Source organism: Paroedura picta, chromosome 1 (assembly GCF_049243985.1).
Source record: "Paroedura picta isolate Pp20150507F chromosome 1, Ppicta_v3.0, whole genome shotgun sequence".
Lineage (NCBI taxonomy): Eukaryota > Metazoa > Chordata > Lepidosauria > Squamata > Gekkonidae > Paroedura > Paroedura picta.
Genome location: NC_135369.1, coordinates 182,346,416 through 182,373,543, shown reverse-complemented (window position 1 = coordinate 182,373,543; position 27,128 = coordinate 182,346,416). Strand labels below are relative to the sequence as shown.

General features: G+C 45.3%; 1 protein-coding gene across 7 annotated transcripts in view; it reads left to right on the top strand.

Moving 5' to 3' along the window:
• The window catches only part of PAK5 (p21 (RAC1) activated kinase 5), a 119,203-nt gene that overhangs the window by 30,367 nt on the left and 61,708 nt on the right, over nt 1–27,128 (top strand). For 2 of the 7 annotated variants that reach the window (XM_077314701.1, XM_077314691.1), the window contains exons 2-3: nt 2,799–2,886; nt 13,474–13,555. In XM_077314701.1, the coding sequence (XP_077170816.1) occupies nt 13,474–13,555 (82 nt within the window). In that variant the 5' untranslated portion in view covers nt 2,799–2,886. Of the gene's footprint in view, nt 1–2,798; nt 2,887–12,923; nt 12,958–13,473; nt 13,556–26,657; nt 26,707–27,128 lie in introns of those variants that run through there. The other 5 variants (XM_077314747.1, XM_077314738.1, XM_077314721.1 and 2 more) reach the window with 4 other exon arrangements.

Sequence of the window (27,128 nt, the reverse complement as noted above, 5' to 3'; positions counted from 1 at the left end):
CTGAGAGAGCCCTGATATTACTGAAGAAGAAGAGTTGGTTCTTATATCCTGCTTTTCTCTACCCAAAGGAGTCTCAAAGCAGCTTACAGTCACCTTCCCTTTCCTCTCCCCACAACAGACACCCTGTGAGGGAGGTGAGGCTTAGAGAGCCCTGATATAACTGCTCGGTCAGAACAGCTTTATCAGGGCTGTGGTGAGCCCAAGGTCACCCAGCTGGCTGCATGTGGAGGAAGAGCAGGTAATCAAGTCTGGCTCGCCAGATTAGAAGCCCACGCTCCTAACCACTACACCAAGCTGGCTCTTAGATAATTGGGGATTTGAACTTGGGTTTCCCAGGTACTAGTCTAAATATCTGTATCCCAGATATTCCTTGTGCTCTTCACCTTTTTCATTGGCTTCCTGCATTCTTTTGAAAGGGACTCCCCCCCTTTCCCCTGTTTGTTTCTATGAAGTTTATAGAAGTTGAAGTCTTAGGTACTTAGGATACCAAGAATTGTGAGGATTAACAATTCCCTGGATATGCAAGGAAGGGCCACAAGGGACAAACACTGGCACATCCCTTCCTGCACACCCACACACAGTCTGCCTAAGTTCATAAAAACCAGCATTTCTGCCAAATGATTTATATAGCCTCTGCTTAAACATTTCGCTTCTCACTAATCATTGTGCCATCTTGCTCACTTTCTGAGAACTTTCTGAGTATCTAATCATGAATGTATTTGGGTGAGCTATGTTGCACTCTACTGCGGACCCCACAGTCTCCTAATCTGGATCAGGGGCTGTTTTCTGCACATGCTGTAGGGCAGGGGTAGTCAACCTGTGATCCTCCAGATGTTCATGGACTACAATTCCCATGAGCCCCTGCCAGCAAACGCTGGCAGGGGCTCATGGGAATTGTAGTCCATGAACATCTGGAGGATCACAAGTTGACTACCCCTGCTGTAGGGTGCCTGAGGTGGGAAACCTGCTTGTGAGGGGGGCACAGGAGAGAGAGGTCATACCTGTGGGACTGCCTCTCCCCATGTGACCCCCCTGATCTCCTTAGATGGTTCTGTTGGTGCCTGGCCTGCAGATTCCCTGCCCGTCGTTCACCGGGGCAGCGGCATTTTCTGTGGTTGCCCTCTCTCGCTGGACCCTGCTCCCTGGGGATGTTTGTGCCCCGCAGGACCTCCCGGCATTCCATAGGGCAGGTGGGGCTGCTTTGTTTTGAGTGGCTGCGGGTGCAATGCCCACAAGCCCTTCCCATCTGTAGGCAAGAAGACATATGCGAGCCAATGGTGGATCCGGGGGTGGGTGCAGGCATCAGAGCAGCAGCACGGGGAAGAGCTGGCTGGCCAAAATCCCTGGGCTCTGGCAGCCGTCCTTCCTCTGGGTACGCTGACGGTGCCCTAAGAGCTCTTTCGGACTTCGTCTCCGTTTGGTTCAGAACAAATCTGTCCATATATTAAAGCCAGGAATTGCTCTTCCATTCAGGATCCCTTGACCCTTGCCAGCCATGAACCTCATGCCACACCTGGGGGCCCAGTCGCCCAATTCAGATTTCCCGGAAGCTTTTGGGTTTCCTGATCCTGAACCTCTGGTCAGTGGGGAGAGAGGAAGGGCCATAGTTCAGTGGAGGAGCTCTCCCTTTGCACGTGGAAAGTCCGGGTTCTGTCCCCATAGCTCCAGTTTTCGGAGGACCAGGTAGTTGATGATGTGGAAGGGGACGGCCTGAGCTCTGGGAGAGCAGCTTCAGGTCACAGCAAACAATTGCCTGACTCAGCCTAAGGGGGCATCTTGTCTTTGAGTGTCCTTTTTACCAGGGAGAACCGGGAGTTCAGGGCCAGAAATCTCTGAGATGTCATCAGTGTCTTTAAAAGCAGCTGTGGTTGGTGGAGGGGAGAGGGCGATATGCATCATTCTGCCCGTTCACACAGAAAGGGTGTCTGTTTTTAAACAAACTGAGGCCCAGGCTGCTCATGAGGGTTTAGGAGAGGACTTCCTTCTGGAATATGGGTGGGGGGTGTGTGTGGCAGGGACATGATCTCTTGGATATAGAGCAGGATGCGAGTTCAGCCCCAATTTCGAGACCAACACGATTTTTTGGGATGAGCTTTCAAGATTCAGAGTTCCTTTCATCAGATACCTAGCAAAGGGTTCTGGAAAGCATGTCCCCCCCCCCATTTTTTTTTTGTTTGAGACCATGTGACCAGCAACATCTACAGGGTCCCTGCTCCCTCCGTCCCAGAAATCCACCCATGCGTTCTGCTCTGGACCTGTTTGCATCTTTATACTCTGTTACATCTGTTATCGTCTAATGTTGATATTATTATATTATGAAAAACTCAGTTCCATGTACTGTTTTCTGCGTTTTATGTAAACCGCCCTGAGCAATACAATACAATACAATACAATACAGTACAATACAATACAATGGAATGGAATGGAATGGAATGGAATGTTATGGAATGAATGAATGAATGAATGAATGAATGAATGAATGAATGAATGAATGAATGTTGGGCTCTAAGTTGCTCCTGCACTCGACCGTAAGCGTTCTGCTGCAGACCAAGTGTGGTTACTCCCTAAAACTGTCTTGGACATTTTCTATTCCAACTGGAGTGGAGAATTACATCTGGAGGTAGATTTTCAAGGGAAAGAATAGACATGACCACCAAATTGATTTCGCAGTATGACCGGCTTCAATTGTATTGTCCAAACAGCCAGCCCCCCCTTCCCAATTGCACTCCCCTAACATTGTTCCTGTCCTTGATGTCAGCATTGATGTGAGTGACCGTGTGGTCTGTCCTTCTTTGCAGATGCAGCCGGACCGGTGGGGATCCCACAGCATGGGTGTGAGCTGTGAAAACCAGGGCTTGTGAAAATCTCTCCTCCTTGTGGCACAAGGTAAACCGTCTCCTTCTATCCTGTGGCTTCTCATGCACTTTTTTGGGGGGAGGGGGACAGTCCTGCAGCAGAGTGAGATGACACCCATTGCTCTCAGAGTGTTGGGAGGGGGGGGGTCTGGGCCAGCACTCTCCTTCCATTTGGTGAGCAGCCTTTTATGGTGCGGGGTGGTAAGGCAGCCAACATGCTGTCTGAAGCTCTGACCATGAGGCTGGGAGTTCGATCCCAGCAGCCGGCTCAAGGTCGACTCAGCCTTCCATCCTTCCAGTTGGTAAAATGAGTACCCAGCTTGCTGGGGGGTAAGCGGTAATGACTGGTGAAGGGAATGTCAAACCACCCTGTATTGAGTCTGCCATGAAAACACCAGAGGGCGTCACCCCAAGGGTCAGACATGACTTGGTGCTTGCATAGGGGATACCTTTACCTTTAGGTGCAGAACTACTGGATGATGCAGGTTGGATTCCCCCTAGATTTCTGTAGGCTTAAGAAAGGGGGAGACCATTTCCACTGTTTGCCCCCCTTCTGCAGCAGCCCACTTCCCACTAATCCTGTTCCTTGGGGGATGTGGACCCTTCCCCAAAGGGACACCCAGCTACGCCTGCTGATGGATGGCCATCTGTCCACACCCCCAGACTCTTTAACCGGGTGCCTGGCGGACTGGCCCAAGAGGAATCGGCTGAGGTTAACTCAACCCTCTGGCTGGGTCGACATGACTCAGATGAGCCAGTACAACTTCTGGCTCTTGACTGGTGCCAGGGCCTTTTCAGCCGTGGTCCCAGCCTGGAAGAATACTCTGCTGATGAGAGCGGGGCTCTGAGGGACCTCAGACAGTTCCCCAGAGCCTGCAAGACTGTTATGCAAGGCCTGTGGTTGAATCCTAGAAGCATCATCAGAGCTGCTGGCCTCCCTGCCCAACTCACCCAACTCACCCACCTCCAGGTAGATACCATGTGTCCCTCCGCCTCTTCCTCCTGGGAGAAGGAGGTGGCTTTCATGTAAATCCATTCAAACTGTTACAAGGCTAGAATTGGTTCAATGTTTCTCGTTTTTATTGAATTTGTATTTTGTTTAACGTGAGCTTTTGGGGAGGGATGGAAGACAGACACAGACAGTAAAACTACCAGGAAAGGGGTGAATGTGCCATGCAGGCGTGGCCAGGAGAGGACACTAAAGTACAGAAATCATTCCCCAGAGCCCTCTGCTGTGAACCCGTGGTTCCATGCTTGCTCATTCAGGCCTCGGATGCTAAGGCACTGCAGTGCCCATGCAGCAGAGGCAACCATTGGCAGGACTGAACTCCCCAGTTCAGGGGTAGTCAAACTGCGGCCCTCCAGATGTCCATGGACTACAATTCCCAGGAGCCCCTGCCAGCGTTTGCTGGCAGGGGCTCCTGGGAATTGTAGTCCATGGGCATCTGGAGGGCCGCAGTTTGACTACTCCTGCCCCAGTTGGCACCACCGATGCTCAGTGGAGCACAAGCGAAACAAGCAACAGATTCAACTCTGGGCAGAGTTAATCCCAGTGGCCATATGAGCTGGTGCTGTGGAGGCTTTGCTGAAGCCATTGACACACACATGCATGTATGATAACATTGCTGGGGGAAAAAACAACATAGTAGCTATCCTGGATTCCATCAACATGTGTGGATCCTGAGGGTGGTGCTGATGTGCACTTGATACACTGGGGCTCACATCTGCAAAGGCCTTCGGGGGAGTCCCACGGGGAGGGGCCACGGCTCAGTATAAGAGCATCTGCTTGGCATGCAGAAGGCCCCAGGTTCAATCTCTGCTCCTTCCAGTTGAAAGGACCAGGCAGCTGGTGGCGTGAAGGACCATAGCCTGAGATCCTGGAGGCTGCTACCAGCCTGAGACAGGACTGACATGGATGTTCCAAGGGGGTCTGACTCAGTAGGCAGAAACTTTATGCATGTTGCTCTGTGAGGGGTCAAATCCATGTTCACTGTGGAGAAGATCCCAGCCTCGCTAGTCAGTTTCCTGACATGTTCTTCCAGTCTCTAGGAGGGAAGGTTTGAGGGACTTGGGAATGTTCAGCCTGGAGAAGAGGAAGTTGAGAGGGGACAGGATGGCTCTCTTATAGTAACTGAAAGGATCTCACTTAGAGGAGGGCAGGGAAAGGTTCCTGTTGGCAGCAGAGGATCTGAAGCAATGGGTTTAAACTACATGGAGAACGATATCGGCCAGATACCAGGGGAAAAAAAATTCACCGTCAGAGTAGTTCAGCAGTAGAATTGACTGCCTAAGGAGGTGGTAAGCTCCCCCTCACTGGTGGTCTTCAAGTGGTGACTAGACAGATGTTTATCCTGGATGTTTGAGGCTGATCCTGCATGGACCAGGGGGTGGGACTAGATGGCCTGGATGGCCCCTTCCCACTCTAGGATTCTATACATCTAAGTTCAGCTGTGAAATGTGCTGCCTATGGTGGTGGTGAGCTCCCCCTCACTGGCAATCTTCAAGCAGTGGCTGTATAGATCCTTATCTTGGATGATTGCAGCTGATCCTGCATGGCCTTAATTGGACCTTCCCACTCTAGGATGTGTGTTCAGGGACCCTCTTGCAATCTGGACACTTGTAGGGCCGTTTGCTCAGTCAATGGTGCTTTTTTACCCAGATCCTTTGCACTGAGGGCTCATCCAGTTCTCCAAGACTTCCCTTGAGACCCTGGTGGGGTCACCAAGTTTACAGTTGCTGGAATTATAACTGCATCTGATTAAGCTGAATCTCTGCTGGATGTGGACTCAGGAGTTGGCTGTGTGTGGGAGGGAGAGTCCACTCCCCATCAGCCAGCTTCTTCCTCCAGAACCGTGTCCTGGGTTGGCTGTTCAACCCTCCATGCAGTTTTTTGACTTTGAGAATTGAACCCAAGCTGCCATGTTTTTCTTGGAAAGAAGTAGCTGGCTCCTGAGTTGAACTACAGTGTGGGGATTTTACCCTGTTGCAATGATTCCATGAACAAATGACATCGATCTCTTGTGATCTGCAATATATGGTTGAATTTCACCATACCTGCATATTGGCATCCACCTTGCTTTGTAGCGGTGAGATGTGATTGTTATGCTTTTGACTTCTGACTGTATTGATGTTCTTCTGGGTTTGCTGGGAGGTGGGTCATGATTTGAGGCACATTGTTCCCGCATCCCAAGAAGACTGGGAAGGATGCCTTTTGCATGGGCGAGGGTCATGTCACCCCATTGCTGGTTCCATGTCATAAATCAGGGGGTCTGTCCTGACAGTGTTTTTTTGTTGTTTTTTTCCATAGGCCCTTGGGCTTTCTTCCACCCTTTCCTTGTTCTTTGGTTTCTCTGTTCTCCAGGACAAGATTGTTGGTGTCTTGTTACATTTATGCCTAGGTCCCTGCAGTCATTGTAAGAATGAATTACCATGTTGCTTCGTGATGCCCAGGTGGTAAACCTCTGAAATACTTTCACTTTGTTCTTGTGATAAACAGTGTCTTCCCTGGGAATGTATTTTGGCACACATACTCCAACTAAGAACAGGGGTATGGGGTTAAAGACTAGGTATCTGTAAGATTGGTTTTGTTGTGTGAGTTGTAATAGCCTTCTAACTGTGATTGATACTGTGCTTGGTAACTCAGTTTTATATCCTGGCTTGAGGGGTGGTAGATGTATTTATTTAAATTGGCTAGTTTTGTAGATCAGAGAGACAATGCTATTGCCGAGTGCTGTTCGTGGCCCATCTGCCCTTTTGAAGTGGCTGTCTGAAAGAAGTCACCACTGCCTCAGAGTGTTTTGTAATCTTGTTTGTTTGCTCATGAATGAAAGTCCTCATTGAGATATCGCAATGTAAAGATATTATTTGAAATTTCATCTCCAGGTCTGGGCTGAAATCTCCGGCCTGGAGGAAAACTGCAAACATTTGAATTTCCATTTATTGACTATCTCCTTGCTGTTGTTTAAAAAGTTCTTTTCCGTTTCTTAAGGTTCAGATTGATTGCTGGAATTTGGAACCAGTCCTTGATCTGTGACGACATTTCTACCATTGCTCTCCTTGCTTCTGAAATGTAGTTCTTTTGACCTGGCTAGGTGGCCGTGATTCCCAGACCGTATTGTCCCAGGGAAACATTGTGTAACGAATCAGTAGAATGCTTTGGTGAGAACCAAAATATTTGTATAGCTGGTGCGAACTGGAAAACCATGCCTATTTAGAGATGTTGCTCTGATACATTTGCTTGTCATTTAATGCTATGCATGGGTAGAGTCCAAAGTGGTATAAAAAGTAATGGATTGGTTATAGAGCTCGCTTGTAGCAATGATTTTCATCTCATGATGAAACCTGCCATTGCTCTCTGTGGATTTATAAATAAACCTATGGATTTTGCTTTTGAGAAATGCCTTTCTTTGTTTCCTGGCCTTTGGATACGCATCAGGATTGTGATGAATGGCTAAAAACAAAGGAACCATTGATGCATTATTTGAAAAGCTGTCACTTGGGGGAGGGCTGGGAGCTGTTTCTGCTGGCACCAGAGGACAGGGCCCACAGCAGTGGGTTTAAACTATGTGAAGGATGGCACCAACTAGATATCATGGGGGAAATTCACAGAGTAGTTCAGCAGGAGATTTGGCTGCCCTAAGAAGGTGGAGAACTCTCCCTCCCTGGAGGTCTTCAAGCAGCAGCTGGACACTGGATACTTATTCTGGATGCTTGAGGCTGATCCTGAGCAAGGGGTGGGACTAGATGGCCTGGATGGCCCCTTCCCAATCTAGGATTTGGTTAAGGAATGGCTATAAAGATGCAGGCCCTGCTACAGATGCTGCTTTAACGAAGGGGGTCAACCTGTGTCTGGACTGAACCTCTTCAGTTTTCAGGTAGGGTATTTCCTCCATTCCCCTGTCCCATTACCTCCACACAGAAACCTAGAAATTACAAAGAAGGATGTAGTTAATTGTGTGTCGCCCCCCCCCCTCCCCTGCTGCCTTGATGTAGTAATCTTCTATACCTAGGCCAGGCTGAATCTCAAGCACCTCAGCCCGGAGTCTCATGGGGTTATATAGTCTAGTGCAGGGGTAGTCAACCTGGGGTCCTCCAGATGTCCATGGACTACAATTCCCAAACAGCGTTTGCTGGCAGGGGCTCATGGGAATTGTAGTCCATGGACATCTGGAGGACCACAGGTTGACTACCCCTGGTCTAGTGCTTCTAATTGTAGGACATCCCCACACCACAAGAAACTGTGCTATCTGTCAGGAAGTTGCCTTGTATTGGATCAGACCCAGATATTATTATCAGACCCTCTTGGTCCATCAAAGTCAGTAGAGTCTGTTCAGGCTGGAAGCAGCTCTCCAGGGTCTAAGGCTGAAGTATTTCACATCACCTGCTACCTGGCCCTTGCAACTGGAGATGCCGGGGATTGAACCTGGGACCTTGCGCATGTCAAGCAGATGTTCTGCCAATGAGCCACCATAGCCCCTCCCCAACACACATATGAAGCTGCCTTATAATGAATAAGTTAACAGAAAGAAATTTCCAAGCTGGCGATGGCAAAAAGCTTTATTCAGAACGAGTTCCTAGGTATAAAACCTCGTTTTCGTATTTTACTTCCTCAGTAAACTGTAACAAAATCAAAGTATATCATGTCTTCATGCAGACCTTATATAACACGAAAATAGAAATTTTATGTAACTAAAATAGTTTTTTACCTTATTTCTTATTTTTTTTTTCAGGGATACAAACAAAGTCTCCAACCCACTACCTAATTATAGAAACAAATATATACATTTTATATCAAAAAAATCTTACGTCAAAAAGGGAATAATTAAAGAACATATGTTAAATATACATACCTTATATTTTAGATACCTTATACTTTATATTTTAAATTTTAAGCCATATAACTTGGGTCTCTTAATATCGAAGGTCCATGAAGGTAACTATCTTATAAATCAGTGGTCCCCAACCTGCGGGCCGTGGCCTGGTTCCGGGCCGCGAAGGCCATGGCGCCGGGCCGCGGCTCCCTCTCCCCGCCCCCCCCGCAGTAAAAAACTTCCCAGGCCGCAAGCTTGCGGCCCGGGAAGCTTCTTACTGTGGGAGGGCGGGGAGAGGGAATCAGGGCCGCGCCGTGCACTGCACATGTGATGCGGGGGCTGTGCATGCACGCATGCGCCACGCGCTGCCAAAATCGCGCATGTGTGGCACTTCCACGCATGCGCAAAAGTGCTGCGCATGCGCAATTTCAGCAGCACATGGCACATCCACGCATGCGCGGCCCAGCCGCGCATGCGTGATGCGCGGGCGGGGCAGTTGCCCTGCTGGTCCCCAGCCTCAGAAAGGTTGGGGACCACTGTTATAAATGACCCATGGTCATTTACTGCGGAAGTAAAATACGAAAACGAGGTTTTATACCTAGGAACTCATTCTGAATAAAGCTTTTTGCCATCACCAGCTTGGAAATTTTTTTCTGTTTATTCATCTTTGGCTGACGGGTCATCTCTGCTTATAGTGAATCAGGCCATCTGTCCATCAAGGTCAGATCTGCCTACTTAAACTGGCAGCTGCTCTCCAGGAGGTATTCTGCATGGAGCCAAATAAAACAGTTTTAAAAACAACCAGTTTAGTCCGCTGTATTATATTACAATCATTGTTCTGCATTGAATATAGTCTGTTGAAAAAGTGGTTATAATCTTCCAAAGCATCTACTTAACTTACTTAATTTACTTGGGGAAAGAACAACAATCACCTGTGGGGTAGCTGGCTGTTGGAGTAAGGTGAGGGCGTTCAAAGTCAGAGCAAGTGTTTGTAATAGCTGATTCTTTGCAGCGGTCCATCCATTTTCCCCGGCCATTAATGTTAACTGGAGTGCTGGCAATCTGTCATGTCTCCAGGCCCTAGAAGATATTATAGAAAATCTTACATGCCCAGTTAGCATCCAATGTCTGAAGTACCAGACATTTACAGGATATTGTAAATCAGTCTATAAGAGTATCCAACTCTACATGTAAAAACTAATTGAATACACAGAGGTTACAATGAGGAATAGTGTCATCAAAATTCAATAAACATAACATTAAAATAACATACCTACAAAATATCCAGTGGATATTAGTTTTCAGTCGTTTGGGTGGGGGATCAGCATGGCCACAGCCTACCTCAACAGAAGAAGAAGAGTTGGTTCTTATATGCCGCTTTTCCCTACCCGAAGGAGGCTCAAAGCAGCTTACAGTCGCCTTCCCATTCCTCCCATTCCTTCCCAGAGGATCCCAATCCACACTTACTAAAGCATCACTTAAGTACCAAAAGCTCAAGTGACCTAAATTAGTATTTTAAAGAGCTCAACTACAAAAAACAAGACAAGTCCCTGCAACTATTAAAACCCTTAGGTGCCAAAGTCTCAAAAGTACGTATGCTTCCCTTTGGAAGAGTCTATACTGGTCAGTTCTATATTGGTCCATATGTGTAATACATTACAGACCCAAAACCTTAATTGTTCAGGGGCATGATTGAAATTGGCAAAAAGTTCATTAAGTGGAGCCTCCATGATCTTGTTTCTGATTCTCGACATATGATTGAGAATTCTGACTCTCAGTGGACGAGTAGAGGTGCCAATAGGCAAGAGATCACAAGGACACTTAATACAATTCCTTGGAGCTATCATCAGTTCCTTAATATTTCTGCTTCTTCTCCAAGCCATGACTGGCTTTCCCCCACATCCCTTAATGTGGGAAATCAAATGCCAGTGTTTCAAGATGACTCAAAGGAGTTTTTCAACCATTTATTTCTTTTTATACTATAAAAGATTTCCCGTGTGCGATCCATCTATCCCAATCCCTAGCCATTTGAATGATCTTAGCTGGATAATAGCGCTCTATCAATGATCTCTTGCTATAAGGTAAAGTCTTATGAAAGTACTAGGGGCCAAGCCTGTTACATCAGGCATACAGCAGGCGCTAGATTAGGGGCTGGAGTAGAAGAACTCTGTAGATGGTCTCTCCCTCCTCCCAAGACCTGTAAAGGCTGCAGGCAGCTGTTAGGGAACTCCCCGGCAGGGGCAGCCCTCACACAGCAGGGATCTGCAGCATCCAAGCCTCAGAGGGAAGTGGAAGGAGGAGGGGGTAGTCAGGGGTGGGGGACAGACAGGCAAGCCAGTTGGAGGAGGTACTGAGGGGTGGGACCGCCTCCCTGAGTCGGTGTTAATTGTTGAGTGGCACTTAAGACATGAGACATGATCCTCCTCCAAGCCCTTACCAGAAATATTAAGTGGAACAGATAAGGGATGATAAGATTTGAAATGCAGCAGCATGTTAGAGTTGGTAGGTTTCTTGTAGGATTAAACAGAAAAGGTACAATCCTGTGTGATTTTCACCAAAGTATCCAGAAAAGACAATTGTTGGTGGACCATATTAGACGTAGACCTAATAGACTAGTGTGGTAGGTTTGCCCAGCGTACAAATTGGTCCAAGAGGAATTCATCAGTTAAAGTAATAAAAATGTCATCTAAAAACCGAGAGTAAAAAAAACCCATCAAATGGAAAAATGAATTAATCCCTGGGATACAAAGCCATGCTTTTTCAAGTTCTAAAATAAATAAATTTGCCACTCCCGGGGTGATTGGGCTGGCCATTGTGAGTCCACAGGTCTATAGAAACAACATGGAAAAAAACCTAAGTTCTTCATTCCAGGTTCTACCCCACCCACCTCTTATTTATGTGGGTAGCCATTCCCACCAGCAGCCCTGCAAAGACATTTTTGAGAGGAAATAAAGGGTGCTGATTAGTGGGCAGACTAGAGATTTTGGACCGTTGTCAAAGCTGAGCATTCCTAGTGGTTTTCCCACTGTAGTCACGATGCACTTGTAAATGTCCTTGCTTTTGTTGGGGGACAACATGAAGACTGTAGTGGGCAGTGTGTGTCCCCCTCAGAAGCACAGAAGGCCTTTTCTGCTCTTGCATGAGGAGAAGCTTCTTCTGCCTTCCCACGATTGTGCCATTTTGTCCCCTCAGGCTCTCCCATGGAACCCTCCTGGGCATTGTTAGAAGACAGTTGCAGGTTACTTCCCTGGTTCTGCTTAGTTCTTGCGTTGAAGTTGAACCATCGATTCCTCTAATAGTAAAGACTGAAATAAGGAATTCCTGAGGCTATACGTCCATAAATTCTCAAATAAATCAGTTCTAAAATTCAAATGTTTGTTTATTTCTATAACCGTAAATCTCTTCTATAATCATAAACGTCTTGGGCAGGGGTAGTCAAACTGCGGCCCTCCAGATATCCATGGACTACAATTCCCATGAGCCCCTACCAGCAAATGGAGGGCTGCAGTTTGCCCAACTACCCCTGGTCTTGGGCAACCAGAATGGGGTGCTGGGTATTGGATTCACCCGTTTTCCTGAACCTTCTTCAACGATCGCTCCTTTGCTCTCAGTTTGGAGATGAATTATTTTTTCAAAATGCAAGTAGAGAGTATCAGATGGGCTCATGTTCTGTTGTAATGGGATTCGTCTATTGACGTGTCCATGTTCTTGCAGTGAAGCAGATAGCAGCTCTATGGGCTGTTCAGGATATAAAAAGAGCACACAAGGGAGAGTTTAAGCTGTTTCTCCCTCTGCAACACAGTCATGAGCAGGATGCGTAAGGAGAGCACAACACCCTCGCCTTATGTCTGATGCAAAGTCCTTACATTGCCAAACTGACAAACATGAGGGCTTTGTCATGTGTTACGAGGTTGTCAATGAGCACTTGGGTGACCACTTTGGACTAGAGTTGTCTGGCCTCTGCCCTCAATCCCCTGGAGCCTTTGGGGGGTGGGACACAGGAAGAGGAAACATTAATTGATATCAGATTCAGATTCAGAGTACCTTTATTGGCATAAAATTAATTGATATCATGGGATGACTTCCAGGAAGTGACATCATGGCATTCTGAGAATCCTCCCCCCCCCAAGTTTGTGGTTGAAACCATAGAGTTTCTAGGACTTCCTAGAACATTGTGACATCACAACGCGATCACCTTCCCTCCTGCCACCCCTCACCCTGTTTTCCTATTGCTCATTTAAACAATGGGAGGCTTGAGGAGGGAGTGGAAGATCTATCTTCTGCAATTCCAGGTAAGCTGGCAAGCGAACCATTTCTGGAGATAAGGATGTGCATTTTGCTTCTAATCCCAAAGTGGAACGTCAACTAGGTAAAGCTGGTAAATACGTCAACTAGGTAAATACCTCTTGCCTCTTCTGTGCAGGCTGCAGAGCCCGTTGTAGAAATGATGTAGTTGTGAGCTTTATAATGAGGTGGCTGCTGAATAGGGGAAGCAAAGAGCCCATGGGGCCACCCCATAACCTACCACTGTGCCTGGAGAACCTGAGTCAAAGGGCCACATGGAACCACCTTCAGAACCAGAGTCTGTGCTGGACAAGGACACCTCCCTCTTGCTTGAGAAGATCTGCTTGCAGATAGCTGCTGATGTTTCCCCATCAGGAATCCCTTACAGAAGCTAGAGGAGGAATGTCCTTGTTCCCTGAATGGCAGGAACATGACTTGGGTGGAAATTCTCGCTGCACAAGCCCGCCTTGTCTTTGATTCTTTTTGTTTCGTTGTTTTTTATTTCCATTGTGCATCTCTATTAGATGTTTCTCATGAGCCAGCCATCCCAAGACACCCCGCTCTGCTGTGGTGTGACGAGCGAAGGCCTGTTCAGCAATAAACCAGGTATTGTGTGTCTGCGAAGAAACATTGGCAAAGGCAAGGCTCAGATGGCTTGGAATTGCCTCAATGTTTCCTTCTCGCCACAGGGCTGCTTTCAAAAAAATGTGCAACCAGACACAAAATGCACAGTTCTGGGCAGGAGGGATGAGGGGGGGGGAATCATGTGCCATTCTAGCGGGCCGTATGTGCAGTTCAAAACTTTAAGATCAGGGGAAAGTTCTACCTTGTTCACTGATGTAAAAGTTATTTAATGACCATATGCAAAGTAAATTGACGAACTCAAGGCTCCTCTACAACTTTAGACCCAGAATTCAGCATAGACTTGCTTGGCTGGTAGTTTAGGGCAGGGGTAGTCAACCTGTGGTCCTCCAGATGTCCATGGACTACAATTTCCGTGAGCCCCTGCCAGCGTTTGCTCATGGGAACTGTAGTCCATGAATATCTGGAGGACCACAGGTTGACTACCCCTGGTTTAGGGTACAAATGAACATGGGGTAGGGGTGAAGGGGATTGAGATAGCAGCGACAGGCTCTGCCTTCAAATGTCATGGATTCAAGGTTCCAGAATATGTTTGTCCACATAGATACATACAGGTCCATGTGAGCCATTTCTTCCATTTTAATTGGGTATGAATCCCACATCAGGAAGAAGATGCTATCTGAAGAACATTAGAAGAGCCCTGCTGGATCAGCCCAGTGAGGGCCCATCTAGTCCAGCCTCCTGTCTCACACAGTGGCCCATACATTCCTCTGAAAGGCCAACAGGGCAGAGAGGCCAAGGCCTTCTCTTGATAAAAGAAAAGCCCAGTGAGGGTCTTCTTAGTCCAGTCTCCTATCTCACGCAGTGGCCAACCAGTTCTTCTGGACAGGGAGGCAGAAGCTTTCCCCTCATGTGGCCTCCTTACTCCTTACCATGTCTAGGAGCTATTGATAGACTTATCCTCCATGAGTCTATCTGATCCCTCTTTTCAAGCTGTTTATTCCTGCATCCATCACAACATCCTTTGGCAGATAATTCTACATTTTAATCAGTCTCTTTTGTCCATGATGAACCTGCTGCCCTTGAGTTCTTTTGGGAGAAAAATGTCTCTTAGAATCACAGAATACGAGTTGGACGGGGCTGTACAGTCCATCTAATCCAACCCCCTGCTTAATGCAGCAACAACACCAACATGAAGGAGATGATACAATTAGGACCACCTTTATATGCAATTTATGGAGATCAAGAGTGGACAGATATGAGTTTTGTCATTTAATCTCTTGCAACCTTATGACAGGTTTTTAAAATGTTGCTATTCTCTCAATCAAGGCAGAGTTCTGATGGTTCATTAGAACAATATCTTAATCTCGTCAGAAGATCTAGATTTCATAGTTACAAATGGAGGTAAAATTTAACCTGAATATCTTCCTAAAACGAGCAATACAATAAAACATGTAAGACATATTTTATACAGTTTTGTCCACAGGGGCAGATTCTGTTTGCATAAAGAATAATGTGAAATCTCCCAGTAAGCATTGCCGAAGGTAAAACGTTTAATCTCGCTTACATAAAAGATCTTCTCCGTTGTGGGTTAATTAAATGATAGAAATACAGGGCTTTGTGGTCCAAGCTGAGCACGGGGCTTTTTACCACTGCCAGCTCAAATAAATCCCTCCCGTCTACTCTGAATTTGATTTCCATGTTGATTTGGGGTGCTTTAAATTTTCCCTCTGCAACATGCATGATTGATTCGGAATGACCCTACCTTTCCCCCCTCGATGTCTGCCATCAGTAAATGTGCAGATCTCTGCTTTTTGCGAATTATCCCCATTCTCGTGCCTCTAGCAAAGCAGTCTTCCCTGATTGGCCAGGGCGTCAATTCAAAGACTTCCTGGTTCCCGGTTGCAAAGCTTGTTTTAAAGTGACTACGCTCTGAAAGCCCTAACTTCTCTCAGCAGAGATTTGCCTCTTGGATTTATCTGCTGTCTCCAATCCCCCTCCCCTTCAAGAAAAGAAAGAGATTCCTGCCGCGCTTGGCTCCTCTCCCCACTCTGAGCTTCCCCAATCGAGTGCAGAACCCTTTCTGTTTCAATTAGGGGGTGGGATAGAGGAAGACCTGAGTTCAAATCGATCTGAATTCAGCAGGATCCACAACGGGAAAAACAAAGTAAGTGCAGAATCAGCCCAGGATTTCTATATTTATTGGAGAGCATGTTTTACTAGCTGCACTAGTTCATTCTTGACATTCAGTATCTAAAATTCTGTGCTTAATTTTGACATAAGCAGACTTAGCAGATTCCAGGAACAATGTTTCTAAAAGTATTCCAAAAGCTTTGATTTTATGTTCATAACTAAATGGAATGATTTCTTGTATAAAAGTTGTATCTGAGCTAAAAAGTAAACAAAGCCAGAATTTAATTGTTATCCACTATGCTTTGGTTGCTAGTTGTTTTGGGTTAAGTTTCAGACATAAAGCCACCTATGGTACACAATTTGGAATTCCTGAAATTGAAACAAATAAAGTAGTAAAGCAAGGCTGTATTTTAGCACTTTTTCTTTTTAATCTTTTTATGAATGATTTTGCTTCTACTTTGTCAAGTATTGATGGTCAAGGTCCCAAGTTTGGTTCATTACACCTTCCTGTACTTTTGTATGCAGATGATGCTGTATCAGTTTCTTGTTCTTTCTTGCTTAATGCAGAATCTGCTTATATCATCCATAAGTATCTGTCCAGACACGGTTTAAAGCTCACCACCTCCTTAGGCAGCTGATTCCACTGCTGAACCACTCTGACAGCGAAAAAAATTCCCTGATACCTAGCCAGTACCATTCTACACATAGTTTAAACCCATTACTGGGTTTGCTGCCAACAGGAACCACTCCCTACCCTTCTCTAAGTGACAACATTTCAAATACATAAAGACAGCAATCATGTCCCCTCTCAACCTCCTCTTCTCCAGGCTGAACATTCCCAAGTCCCTCAGCCTTTCCTCATAGAGCATGGTCCCCAGGCCCCGGATCATCCTTGTCACTCTTCTCTACACCCTCTCAACTTTGTCCAAATCCTTTTTGAAGTGGACACAGCACACAGTATACCAGGTGTGGTATGACCAAGGCAGCACGCAGTGGGATGATGACATCTTTTGACTTTGATGTGATGTCTGTGTTGATATGGCCCAAGACTGCATTCACCTTTTTTACTGCTGCATCACACTGTCTGCTCATATTTCGTTTACAGTCCACAAGTACTCCAAGATCTTGTTCCCACACATTGCTGCCCAGAAGTGTATCTCCCATCCAGTAGGCATGCTTCTCATTTTTGTGACCCAGATATAGAACTCTGCACTTCTTAATGAATTGCATCTTGTTCTCATTTACTGACTTTTCCAGCATGTTCAGATCCTCTTGAAGTCTGTCTATGTCGATCACCACCCTCCAATCTGACAAAAGATAATTGAAAATGACTCTTTGAGTGTGGCTTTCTAACCAGCCCCCTATCTACCTAACCATCCAAAATCCAGTCTGCAGTCCTTCAATTTACCCATCAGAACACTGTGGAGAATCTTGTCAAAAGCCTTACTGAAATGCTAGGAAACAGCATCAGTTGAGTTTCCATGATGTAGTAAGCCCGTAATTCAGTCGAAGAAAGAAACCACATTGTTCTGGCATGACCTGCAGGAGACAAATCCATGATCTCTCTACTCCATATGTAATTTTATAAATCTCTATCATTGGTTCCCCCTTGTCTACCTGCTCTCTACACGTGTTTGGACATAATTTGGAAAGGTTAACATTTCCCTTAAATTTCATCCTAAACAATGCGAGAATAAGTCATTTGCTTGGAGAAAAGGACGAAATTTAAGAGAGACGTTAACCTTCCCAAATTCTGACCAAACACGTGTAGAGGGCAGATTGTCGGCTGGCAGCTTTAAATGCGGTAGCTGTACAGTGTGCAAGTATATCCTTCAAATGAAGATTTTGGAACATCCAAGTATTAATTTCAGGTTAAAGATTAACTCGTTCATCAACTGTAAAACAAAAAATACTGTCAATCTGGTCACATGTCCGGATCGATTGATTTATTTGGGAGTTCCCACATGATCCCTCACAGTAAGAATCCTTGAGCATCTGTCAAAAATTCAGGATAGTGTTCTTGATGTCCCATTAGTGGCCCACTTTATTGAATTTAAACATAAGCCTGAGGACTTGAGGTTCTTCGGACTGGAACGTTTTGAAGCTGATATTCAGGACAGAACTAATCTGGTAAGGAGACTACTAAGGCAGAACTAATTTTCAGAATGAACACGGTGACACCTAGTGGTTTAAATCAGGAACTGGACTATACTTTAAATGACCAATGAACTGTTATTAGATGCTTTATTTAGGTAATAGGGGAACTTTGGGGTGCTATTGTAGGTATTTACCACTTGATCCCCAAACTCTGATTATGATTGGAGCCATTGAGGTCCTTGTAAATCATTAGGTAAGAATAAAATGGATTTCTGTTTTGTATACTGATTGTAATATGTGATTTTATGTTAATACTACAGTGATGTATATATACATTGGGTATTGCAGGTAGAAATACATTGTTTCAAATATAATTGGTACATGAATGATAAGTCCATTCATAATCAGAATACCTTTGTTGGCATAAAATTGCAAAGCGTAAAACAAAAATTTCAAACAATTCCAGATGTAGATCCCATCATAAAAAGATTTTCATTTAAAATTGCCAACAAGAACTTGGCGACTTTTACAATAATTGCTGAGTCCCTCACATTTAAAGGTAAAGGCATCCCCTGTGCAAGCACCGGGTCATGTTCTGACCCTTGGGGTGACGCCCTCCAGCGTTTTCATGGCAGACTCAATACGGGGTGGTTTGCCAGTGCCTTCCCCAGTCATTACCGTTTACCCCCCAGCAGCAAGCTGGGTACTCATTTTACCAACCTCGGAAGGATGGAAGGCTGAGTCAACCTTGAGCCGGCTGCTGGGATTGAACTCCCAGTCTCATGGGCAGAGCTTTCAGACTGCATGTCTGCTGCCTTACCACTCTGCGCCTCAAGAGGCTCATGTGAAGCTCCCTCACATTTAGTATCATTTTAATCCAATGTTTCTCATCAACACAGCTGAATTTCAATTTCTTCAGATAGTTAGCTAAAGGGCAACGATGTGCATCAAACGTAGGACACACCAAAAGTACATGGTACAATGTGTCAGGGACACTACACCCATGCAAACAATATCTCTCCTGAGGAGGGGTCTTCAAAAATCTACCTCAGGTGAAATTTGAGGGAAAGATGTTAAAGTGAGCTACTAGAAATGCTCTTCTTAACGGGTGCGCCTCCAAAATTTGGTTATCACTGGCAGTCTTCACTGGCAGTCTTCAAGCAACGGTTGGATACACACTTTTCTTGGATGCTTTAGGATGCTTTGGGATGATGCATTGAGCAGGGGGCTGGACTAGATGGCCTCTATGGCCCCTTCCAACTCTATGATTCTATGATATACTTGAGCATGGAAAAGTCCATACAAAGTATCCAGGGAGGCAAACATTTTGTTTTGATTTTATTTTGGAATTGCTATTACACCATCGATATGCATATAATATTATTAAAATGATTTTTACATATAATATGATTTGATGTTTGCAGAGTCACTGAAGAAGATAAATTATATTGTTGAAAATGAGTTATATACTCCGGGACTCATTTTGACTCTGGCACATCTCAAATAAATATGGCTGAACTTTTAGCCATCGTCAGCTTGGCTTTTTCTGCTTTCCTTCGTTTTTGGAACTCGGCTGAGCTTATTGAGTGGAACAGCTGTTTTTTTAAAAAAGGGGGGTGTTTGCATGTGTCAGCAGCTGTCAGAAAGCAGGTCCCACAGTTATGTTTTGACAACAAAGCCGCTGGGCATTTTGGTTTTGTAAAAACTGTGCATCTTGCTCGCAGGCAATTTGGATGACCTGCACTGAGGAAGGATTTATACTAGTATAACTTCCAAGCCCCATGGTCCCCTGGCAACCCCTTGAGATACAGAAAAACAAACTAGATACCCCTTGGCTGCCTCTGGAGGGAACACTGAGTCACTTCAGATGACTCATGTTGACAGAAGGGGGCACAATGCTAACTTCAGCAAGGCCGACCACATGCCCACTTGACCCCTGCCCATCTTGGCTACTTAAAACAGCTGCTGTAAAAATAGGGATACAGCTATCTGTGGCTCACTCTGCCAGGATCCTGAGTGCGATGCTGGATGCTTCCCTCTCTATGGAGGCACACATCAGAAGAGTAGCATAGCTAGCGTTCTACCACCAATGGCAAGCCAAACTATTAGCACCCTACTTGCCCCCAGAACACCTAGCCACAGCGCACCTAGCTACCTAGTGCAAGCAGCTGGGCAGGGAAAAGGTGAAAGAGCCAGCTCAGGAGCTACTGGTGAGTGTTGCGATCTTTCTTAAAGTGTGTAAGGGCAGTATGTGAGGGTATTTAGGTTGCAGGAGAGTGTGGGTTGTTTGAGTGTTTTTCTTCTTCTTTGCTTTGTTCCTTGCCTGAGTGGTGGTGGACTACGGCTAATCACATTAGCTGATTTGCATTAGGTGGGGTTGACTTCTAGTTCTATTGGATGGACTTCTGTGCTATAAAACAGTGGTAGTCAACCTGTGGTCCTCCAGATGTCCATGGACTACAATTCCCAGGAGCCCCTGCCAGCATTTGCTGGCAGGGGCTCCTGGGAATTGTAGTCCATGGACATCTGGAGGACCACAGGTTGACTACCCCTGCTATAAAAGGTTCTTGCTCGCCAGAGACGCAAGCCTTGACGCACGTCAAAGGGCAAGAGCTAAAGGGCTCTTGGCTTGTGGATCAAGCCAGAAGACTCTGTAAGTGATCCAGAGTTTGCAGAAGGGGTCTAGTTCTTTCTGCAATGAATAGAAACAGTATACCTGGCAATGGACCTGAGGTTATTACAGCAGATAGAAAAATGTTACCCAGAGGTGTCGAAAAATCAGGAGACGTTCTGCCCTCTGATTCTCAGAAATGTTTTCCTGGATCTGCCTGGAGATGTTGACTCTGGACCAGAGGAACAAGGGCTATTCCCCCAACTCCCCCGGAGCTCAGAAGATGTTTGGGAGGCCCCTGTGGATGAGAGGACTACCTCTTCTGCTCCCCAACATATTAGGACTAACTGCTGATAATTGGGGATTCCCTACGGAGAGGAGTAGAAGCCAAAGTGTGTTGATTGGACTTGTTGTCTCGGGAGGTGTGCTGTCTACCTGGCGCGAGAATCAAGGATGTCGTAGAAAGGGTGGGAAGACTTGTAAAGCCCAAGGACAGATATCCCTTTCTGCTCATTCATGTGGGAACAAATCATACTGCTCGGTGGAGTGTGGAGCAAATGAAATGAGAATACATGGGGGGGAAAGTGAAGGATTTGGGAGCTCAGGTAGTGTTTTTGTCAGATCTTCCTGTTAATGGCCGAGGCTTAGGAAAGGAAAGAAAAATAATACAGATAAATGACTGGCTACATTATTTGTGTCATCGGGTTTTGGGGCTTTTGGAACATGGATCACGCTACTGTGATCAAGATCTTCTATGGGGAGATGGTTTGCACCTTACGAAGGTGGGGGGGAAATGTCTTTGTGAAGAGTCTTGCAGACCTGGTGAGGAGGGCTTTACACTAAGTCCAATGGGGGAGCAAGACGTACATTCAAAGCCTAGTTCAATGAAGATAACTGTAGATGGGAACGCTGCAGATTTAAAGGGAATGGCACATATGCAGGGAACTATTAAATTACAGGAAAGTTCAGAAACTAAAAGCCTGGGGTACTCATATGAAGGCTTATGAAGTCTCTACACTTATGCGCAGAGTATGGGAAACAAGCAGGAAGAACTAGAAGTCCTAATAAAGGAAAGGGACTGTGATCTAATAGACAATACAGAAACCTGGTGGGATAACTCCTACAACTGGAATACTAGAATTGAAGGGTACAATTTACAAATTAAGAAGGGGGAGCAGTAGCGCCATGTGATTTTGGATTTTATGATCTTGGGGAAGAGAAAAACTGTATGAAGTCACACATGGAGGCTGGACTTCAGGAGAGCAAATTTTTAACAAACTAAGTTATGTTGGGTAGAATCCTGTGGACAAAAAAACCTAAGATGGCAGTCCAAGAAGGTTGGGGGTTTCTCGAAAGTGACATACTGAAGGCACAATCACAGACAGTCCCTGGAGAAGGAAAACTGGGAGGAACCTAAAGAAAGCAGGATAGCTCCATAAACAGCTTTCAAAAGAATTGAGTAATAAAAACGACTCATTTAGGAAATGGAAGGAAATGGAAGGAGGACCTTATAACCAGGGAGAAATATAAACAAATAACCAGTGCTTGTATTTGTTTAAATACTGAGCTGAAACTCAGTATGACCTTAGGTTAGCAAGAAATGCTAAAAACAACAAGACAGGGTGTTTAAATTATATTTGAAGTAAGAAAAAGCATAAGGACACCATTGCAAGACAAGAAAATGACATTGTAACTGGTGATGAAGAGAGGGCTGAACTACTTAATTCCTACTTCTCCTCAGTCTGCTCTTATGAGGGGAATCATGATCAGTGTGGCAAAATGATTATAAGTGATGAGGAATGGAAGTTCTAGCCTCACATCTCTGTAGGGGTAGTCCATAAACACCTAGTTTCTTTAAGAAACCAAATTGTCTAAGACAGATGACAAGGGTACTAAAATAACTTGCAGATGTAATTTCTGATCCTCTGTCCATTATTTTTGAGGGCCATTCCGCACCAGGATCTATGTTCCAAATTGGTTGCGGAACAAAAAAACACCATTTTAAATAGTGGAATTTGTCGTTATGCATACCTGCCTTTGTAGTGGAATCTAGTTGCGTATCTATCATTTCCCAAAGGTTTATGGTCTCGGCAAAAATCGCTAGCCAGGAAGCGATATTGCCGAGCTCTGTCCCACCCCTGGCTGGCAATCAAACGAGCAGCCAATGGGTGGCCGTTATCATGCTCCTGAAAAGCCCCTTTCCCTTTAAGGCAGGTTTAAAAAAAAACACACACACACGTTGCAACGAATCTGCATTGATTCATTGCAACGGAGAGACCCATCTAGCTGGCAGGTGGCATGTGAGCTGCTGTTTCATCGTTGCCACGCTCCTCCCGAGTGAAAAAAAATACACTTCCCCCCCGCACGGGTGCGATTTTTGGCCGAAAATAAAGGGAAAAATAGAGGGAAAATAAACCAGCAAACGGGGCTGTGTGGTGCTTGGTGACTTAAAACAGCTCTGGGGAGGGACTGCAGCCAGGGAAGCCTCGCTGGGTAAATGAAGGCTTGCCAGTGAGTTGATCTCCGCTCGCTCCGAGAAAAAAAATTGGCTATTGCTTTTCCGGAAGATCAGAGGAGAGAGCTACGGGGAGGGACTTTGCAGAAACCGCAACAATGGTAACGCACAGAACTTTTCCGCTAGTGTTTCAGATTGGTTGCAAGAGTGTAACGCTTTCCAGAGGGTGAATCCACTTTTGGGATTTCCCTGAAAGCACTACAACGAAGCACTTTTTGCGGATCGGTTTCAGGAGTGTGGCAGATTGTCTACGACGTTGTGCATAACCACATTTTTGTAGCGATTTCAATTTGTCACACTCCTGCTACAAAGAATCTGTGTGGAATGGCCCTGACAATTCTTGAAGAGGTGAAGTGCCAGAAGATTGGAGGCAGGCAAATGTTGCACCCATCCTAAAGAAGGGAAGTATCCAGGGAACTACCAACCCGTCAGCTTGACTTTAGAACAAATCATCAAGCAATCAGTCCTTGAGCAGCTAGAGCAGATGGCTGTAATTACTAAGAGCCAGCACGGCTTTCTCAAAAACAACTCATGTCAGACTAATTGTATATCGTTTTTTGGGAAAGTTACTGCCTTGCTAGATCAGGGGAATGCTGTGGACATAGTTGATTTCAGCAAGGCTTTTCATAACATTCCACATGAAATTCTTATTGACAAGTTGGTAAAATGCTGTACGGATCCTATTGCCATTAGGTGGATTGAGAACTGGTTGACAGATTGCACCCAAAGGGTGCTTATAAATGGTCTATCATGTTCTTGGACAGACAAGTGGAGTGCCTCAGAGATCTGTCCTGGGCCATGTTTTGTTCAACATATTTATCAATGATTTAGATAAAGGAATAGTGCTTAATACATGTGCAGATGACACTAAACTGGGAGGGGTAGCAAACACACCAAAAGACAATCAGAATACAGGATGATCATGACAGGCTAGAAAACTGGGCTAAAGTGAATAAAATGAATGTCACTAGTGATAAATGTACTTGTGGATTGTAAACTAAACATGAGCAGGCAGTGTGATGCAGCGGTAAAAAAGGCAAATGCCATTTTGGGCTGTATCAACAGGGGCATCACATCAAAATCACAAGATGTCATAGTCCCATTGTATACGGCACTGGTCAGACCACACCTGGAGTACTGTGTGCAGTTCTGGAGGCCTCACTTCAAGAAGGATGTAGATAAAATTGAAAGGGTACAGAGGAGAGCGATGAAGATGATCTGGGACCAAGGGACCAAGCCCTATGAAGATAGGTTGAGGGACTTGGGAATGTTCAGCCTGGAGGAGGTTGAGAGGGGACATGATAGCCCTCTTTAAGTATTTGAAAGGTTGTCACTTGGAGGAGGGCAGGATGCTGTTTCTGCTGGCTGCAGAGGAGAGGACACGCAGTAATGGGCTTAAACTTCAAGTACAACGATATAGGCTAGATATCAGGAAAAAGTTTTTCACAGTCAGAGTAGTTCAGCAGTGGAATAGGCTGCCTAAGGAGGTGGTGAGCTCCCCCTCACTGGCAGTCTTCAAGCAAAGGTTGGATACACACTTTTCTTGGATGCTTTAGGATGCTTAGGGCTAATCCTGCATTGAGCAGGGGGTTGGACTAGATGGCCTGTATGGCCCCTTCCAACTCTATGATTCTATGATTCTATGAAAACCTCACTTGGAGTACTGTGTTCAGTTTTGGGCACCACAACTGAAGAAAGATGTAGAGAAACTGGAACGTGTCCAGAGAAGGGCTACAAAGATGGTGAGGGATTTGGAGACCATGTCATATGAGGAAAGTTTGAAGGAGCATGTTCTTAGCCTTCAAATACCTTTAAATTTATCATTATTTGGGATTCTCTGTGTCTGCATTTAGAAGTGCAACAGTCATTTCTGCTCCATACAGAGTTCAGGGGTGATCCAATACAGATTTGTCTTCAACAGGTCCTGCCAGAGCAACTTGGAGGGCCGCAGTTTGACTACCCCTGCGCATTTGCACCCGCCAGTGTGCCAGTGCTTGCACACACACCCCTGCAGCCCAGTACCGAGAGCTCCATGGCCCGGTACCAGTCCACGACCCTGGGGTTGGGGAACACTGCTGTAGTGCACCCAGAGAGAGAGAGAGAGAGAGAGAGAGAGAGAGAGAGAGAGAGAGAGAGAGAGAGAGAGAGAGAGAGAGCAGTATATGCTTTACCTTGGATCCTTCAGGTATTGCTTGAATAAGGCACAGGAACATGAAGGCTTAAGAAGAATAAAGTTTACTTGCTCAGATATATACACAGATACAACATATTCACTGGTTGGCCAGCCTTGCGAATCAGGGCTCTATAAACCTAAGCTAGTTACGGGGGGGGGGGGCAGTTCTTACATGCTGCTACAAAATGGAGGAGGTCATGCAAACAGCCAGACTCTGACACTGAATATGACCAATCTTTGTTAGTCTTAAAGGTGCTACTGGACTCTGATTTTGTTTTTGTTTTGGGTTTTTTTGTGCTGCTTCAGACCAACACAGCTACCCACTTGAATCTGTAATATCTTAACACCTCCCGCGGCGCCATGAGCACCGCAGACTAAATAATGCGCTAAGGGCTGGGGGGGAGGAGTTAGGGCGGGCTCTGTCCGGGATGAGGAAGGGTCCCAATTGCCCCCTTCCTCCGGACTGACAATCGGATTCCTCCGGATTGACAATCGGATTGGCCGCCCGCTGGCAAGGCAGCAATTGCGAGCCATGCACAGCATGGCTCACAGTTGCTCCCTTGCCGGTGGCCTGACGCATCGAGAGGCACGAAGCGCGGCTCACCATGGCTCCCTTGCTGGTGGCCTGCCGGCTCAGGGGCCGCACACTGACCCGCTAGCGCCCGCTGTATTTCAGGTACAGCGGGCTTGATTACTAGTACATAAATAATGTAAAAGTTCCTAACATATGTGAACAATAAAACAAAGACCATAAAAACACATATCTCTGTGTTCAATAGTTACCTGTTCAATAGTTTGTCCATTCAGTTTTCAAGATCTTAGTTTAACATGTTTGCCAAATACCATAACTTTTGTTTTATGGTAGTTCATTTTTGGGTGTTAATTGACACAGTATTTTGTAAGCCTATTCAGCCTTTTGAGTCCTCTAGGTCAGGGGTAGTCAACCTGTGGTCCTCTATATGTTCATGGACTACAATTCCTCAATATATCAAGAAAAAATATTCTTGAAAGTGTGTAAATCAGTGGAAAATCTTGGTCTGTTGGGATACATTTAAAATAGTCACAACTGATGGTGCAAGAAATATGGTGGGAAGTAAAACTGGTGTAATTACAAAAATCAATTAAGAGGTATTGAAATTAAATGATATACTTTCCATGTAATTTCACTGCACCATCCATCAGCAAGCATGTAGTAAGAGTCTTCAGTGGGAACGTGTGATGCATATTGTTTTATCCAGCATTAATTACATCAGGCATCATGACCTTGCTCATCGTCAGTTTAAATTTTTTCTCTCAGAGATAGATGTAGAATATTTTGATGTATTGTACCATGCAGACTTAAATGGACTCCGGGGAAAGGTAGAGGACAGGAAGGCCTGGAGGATCTTTGTCCATGGGGTCGCGATGGGTCAGACACGACTTTGCACCTAACAACAATAACAATAACAACAACCATGCAGAAGTCAGGTGGCTTATCAGAGGCAAAATCCTCAAATGTTTTTTATGTCTTCATCATGAAATTAATGTATTTCTTAAAGAAAAGGTCAAAAAGCACTTTCTGACCCTGAATAGATTTTTGATTTGGCTTTCTTAACAGATATCACAGAGCACCTGAACCAGAGGAAAGGAAAGCTTATATATGACAGGTATACTGAATTAAAAGCTTTTGAAACAAAACTAAACAATTTTGTGAAGCGAGTTAGTGAAGGAATTTTTCAAACTTCTCATGCGGCAATGGACTAAAATTTGAGAAGGATGTGAATTTACAATTCAATGTTAAGAAACACATTAAAGCACTGAGCCTATTGCTGGTGGTATTTCAGAACAGATTCACTGATTGCCATAAGCTTGCAAAAGAAATAAGAATGTTTCTGAATCCATTTGAAGTGGCACCATAAGATGCAAGAAGCTTTTTCCAAATGTAACTAATTGATTTGCAAGCCAGTGATAATCTCAGAGACATTTACAAAGAAAATAGTCTGTTAGATTTCTATTCTGTTCTACTTGATATATTTACCATCCTAAAGAAATGTGCTGTAGGTATGTTCACAGTCTTTGGCACAACATA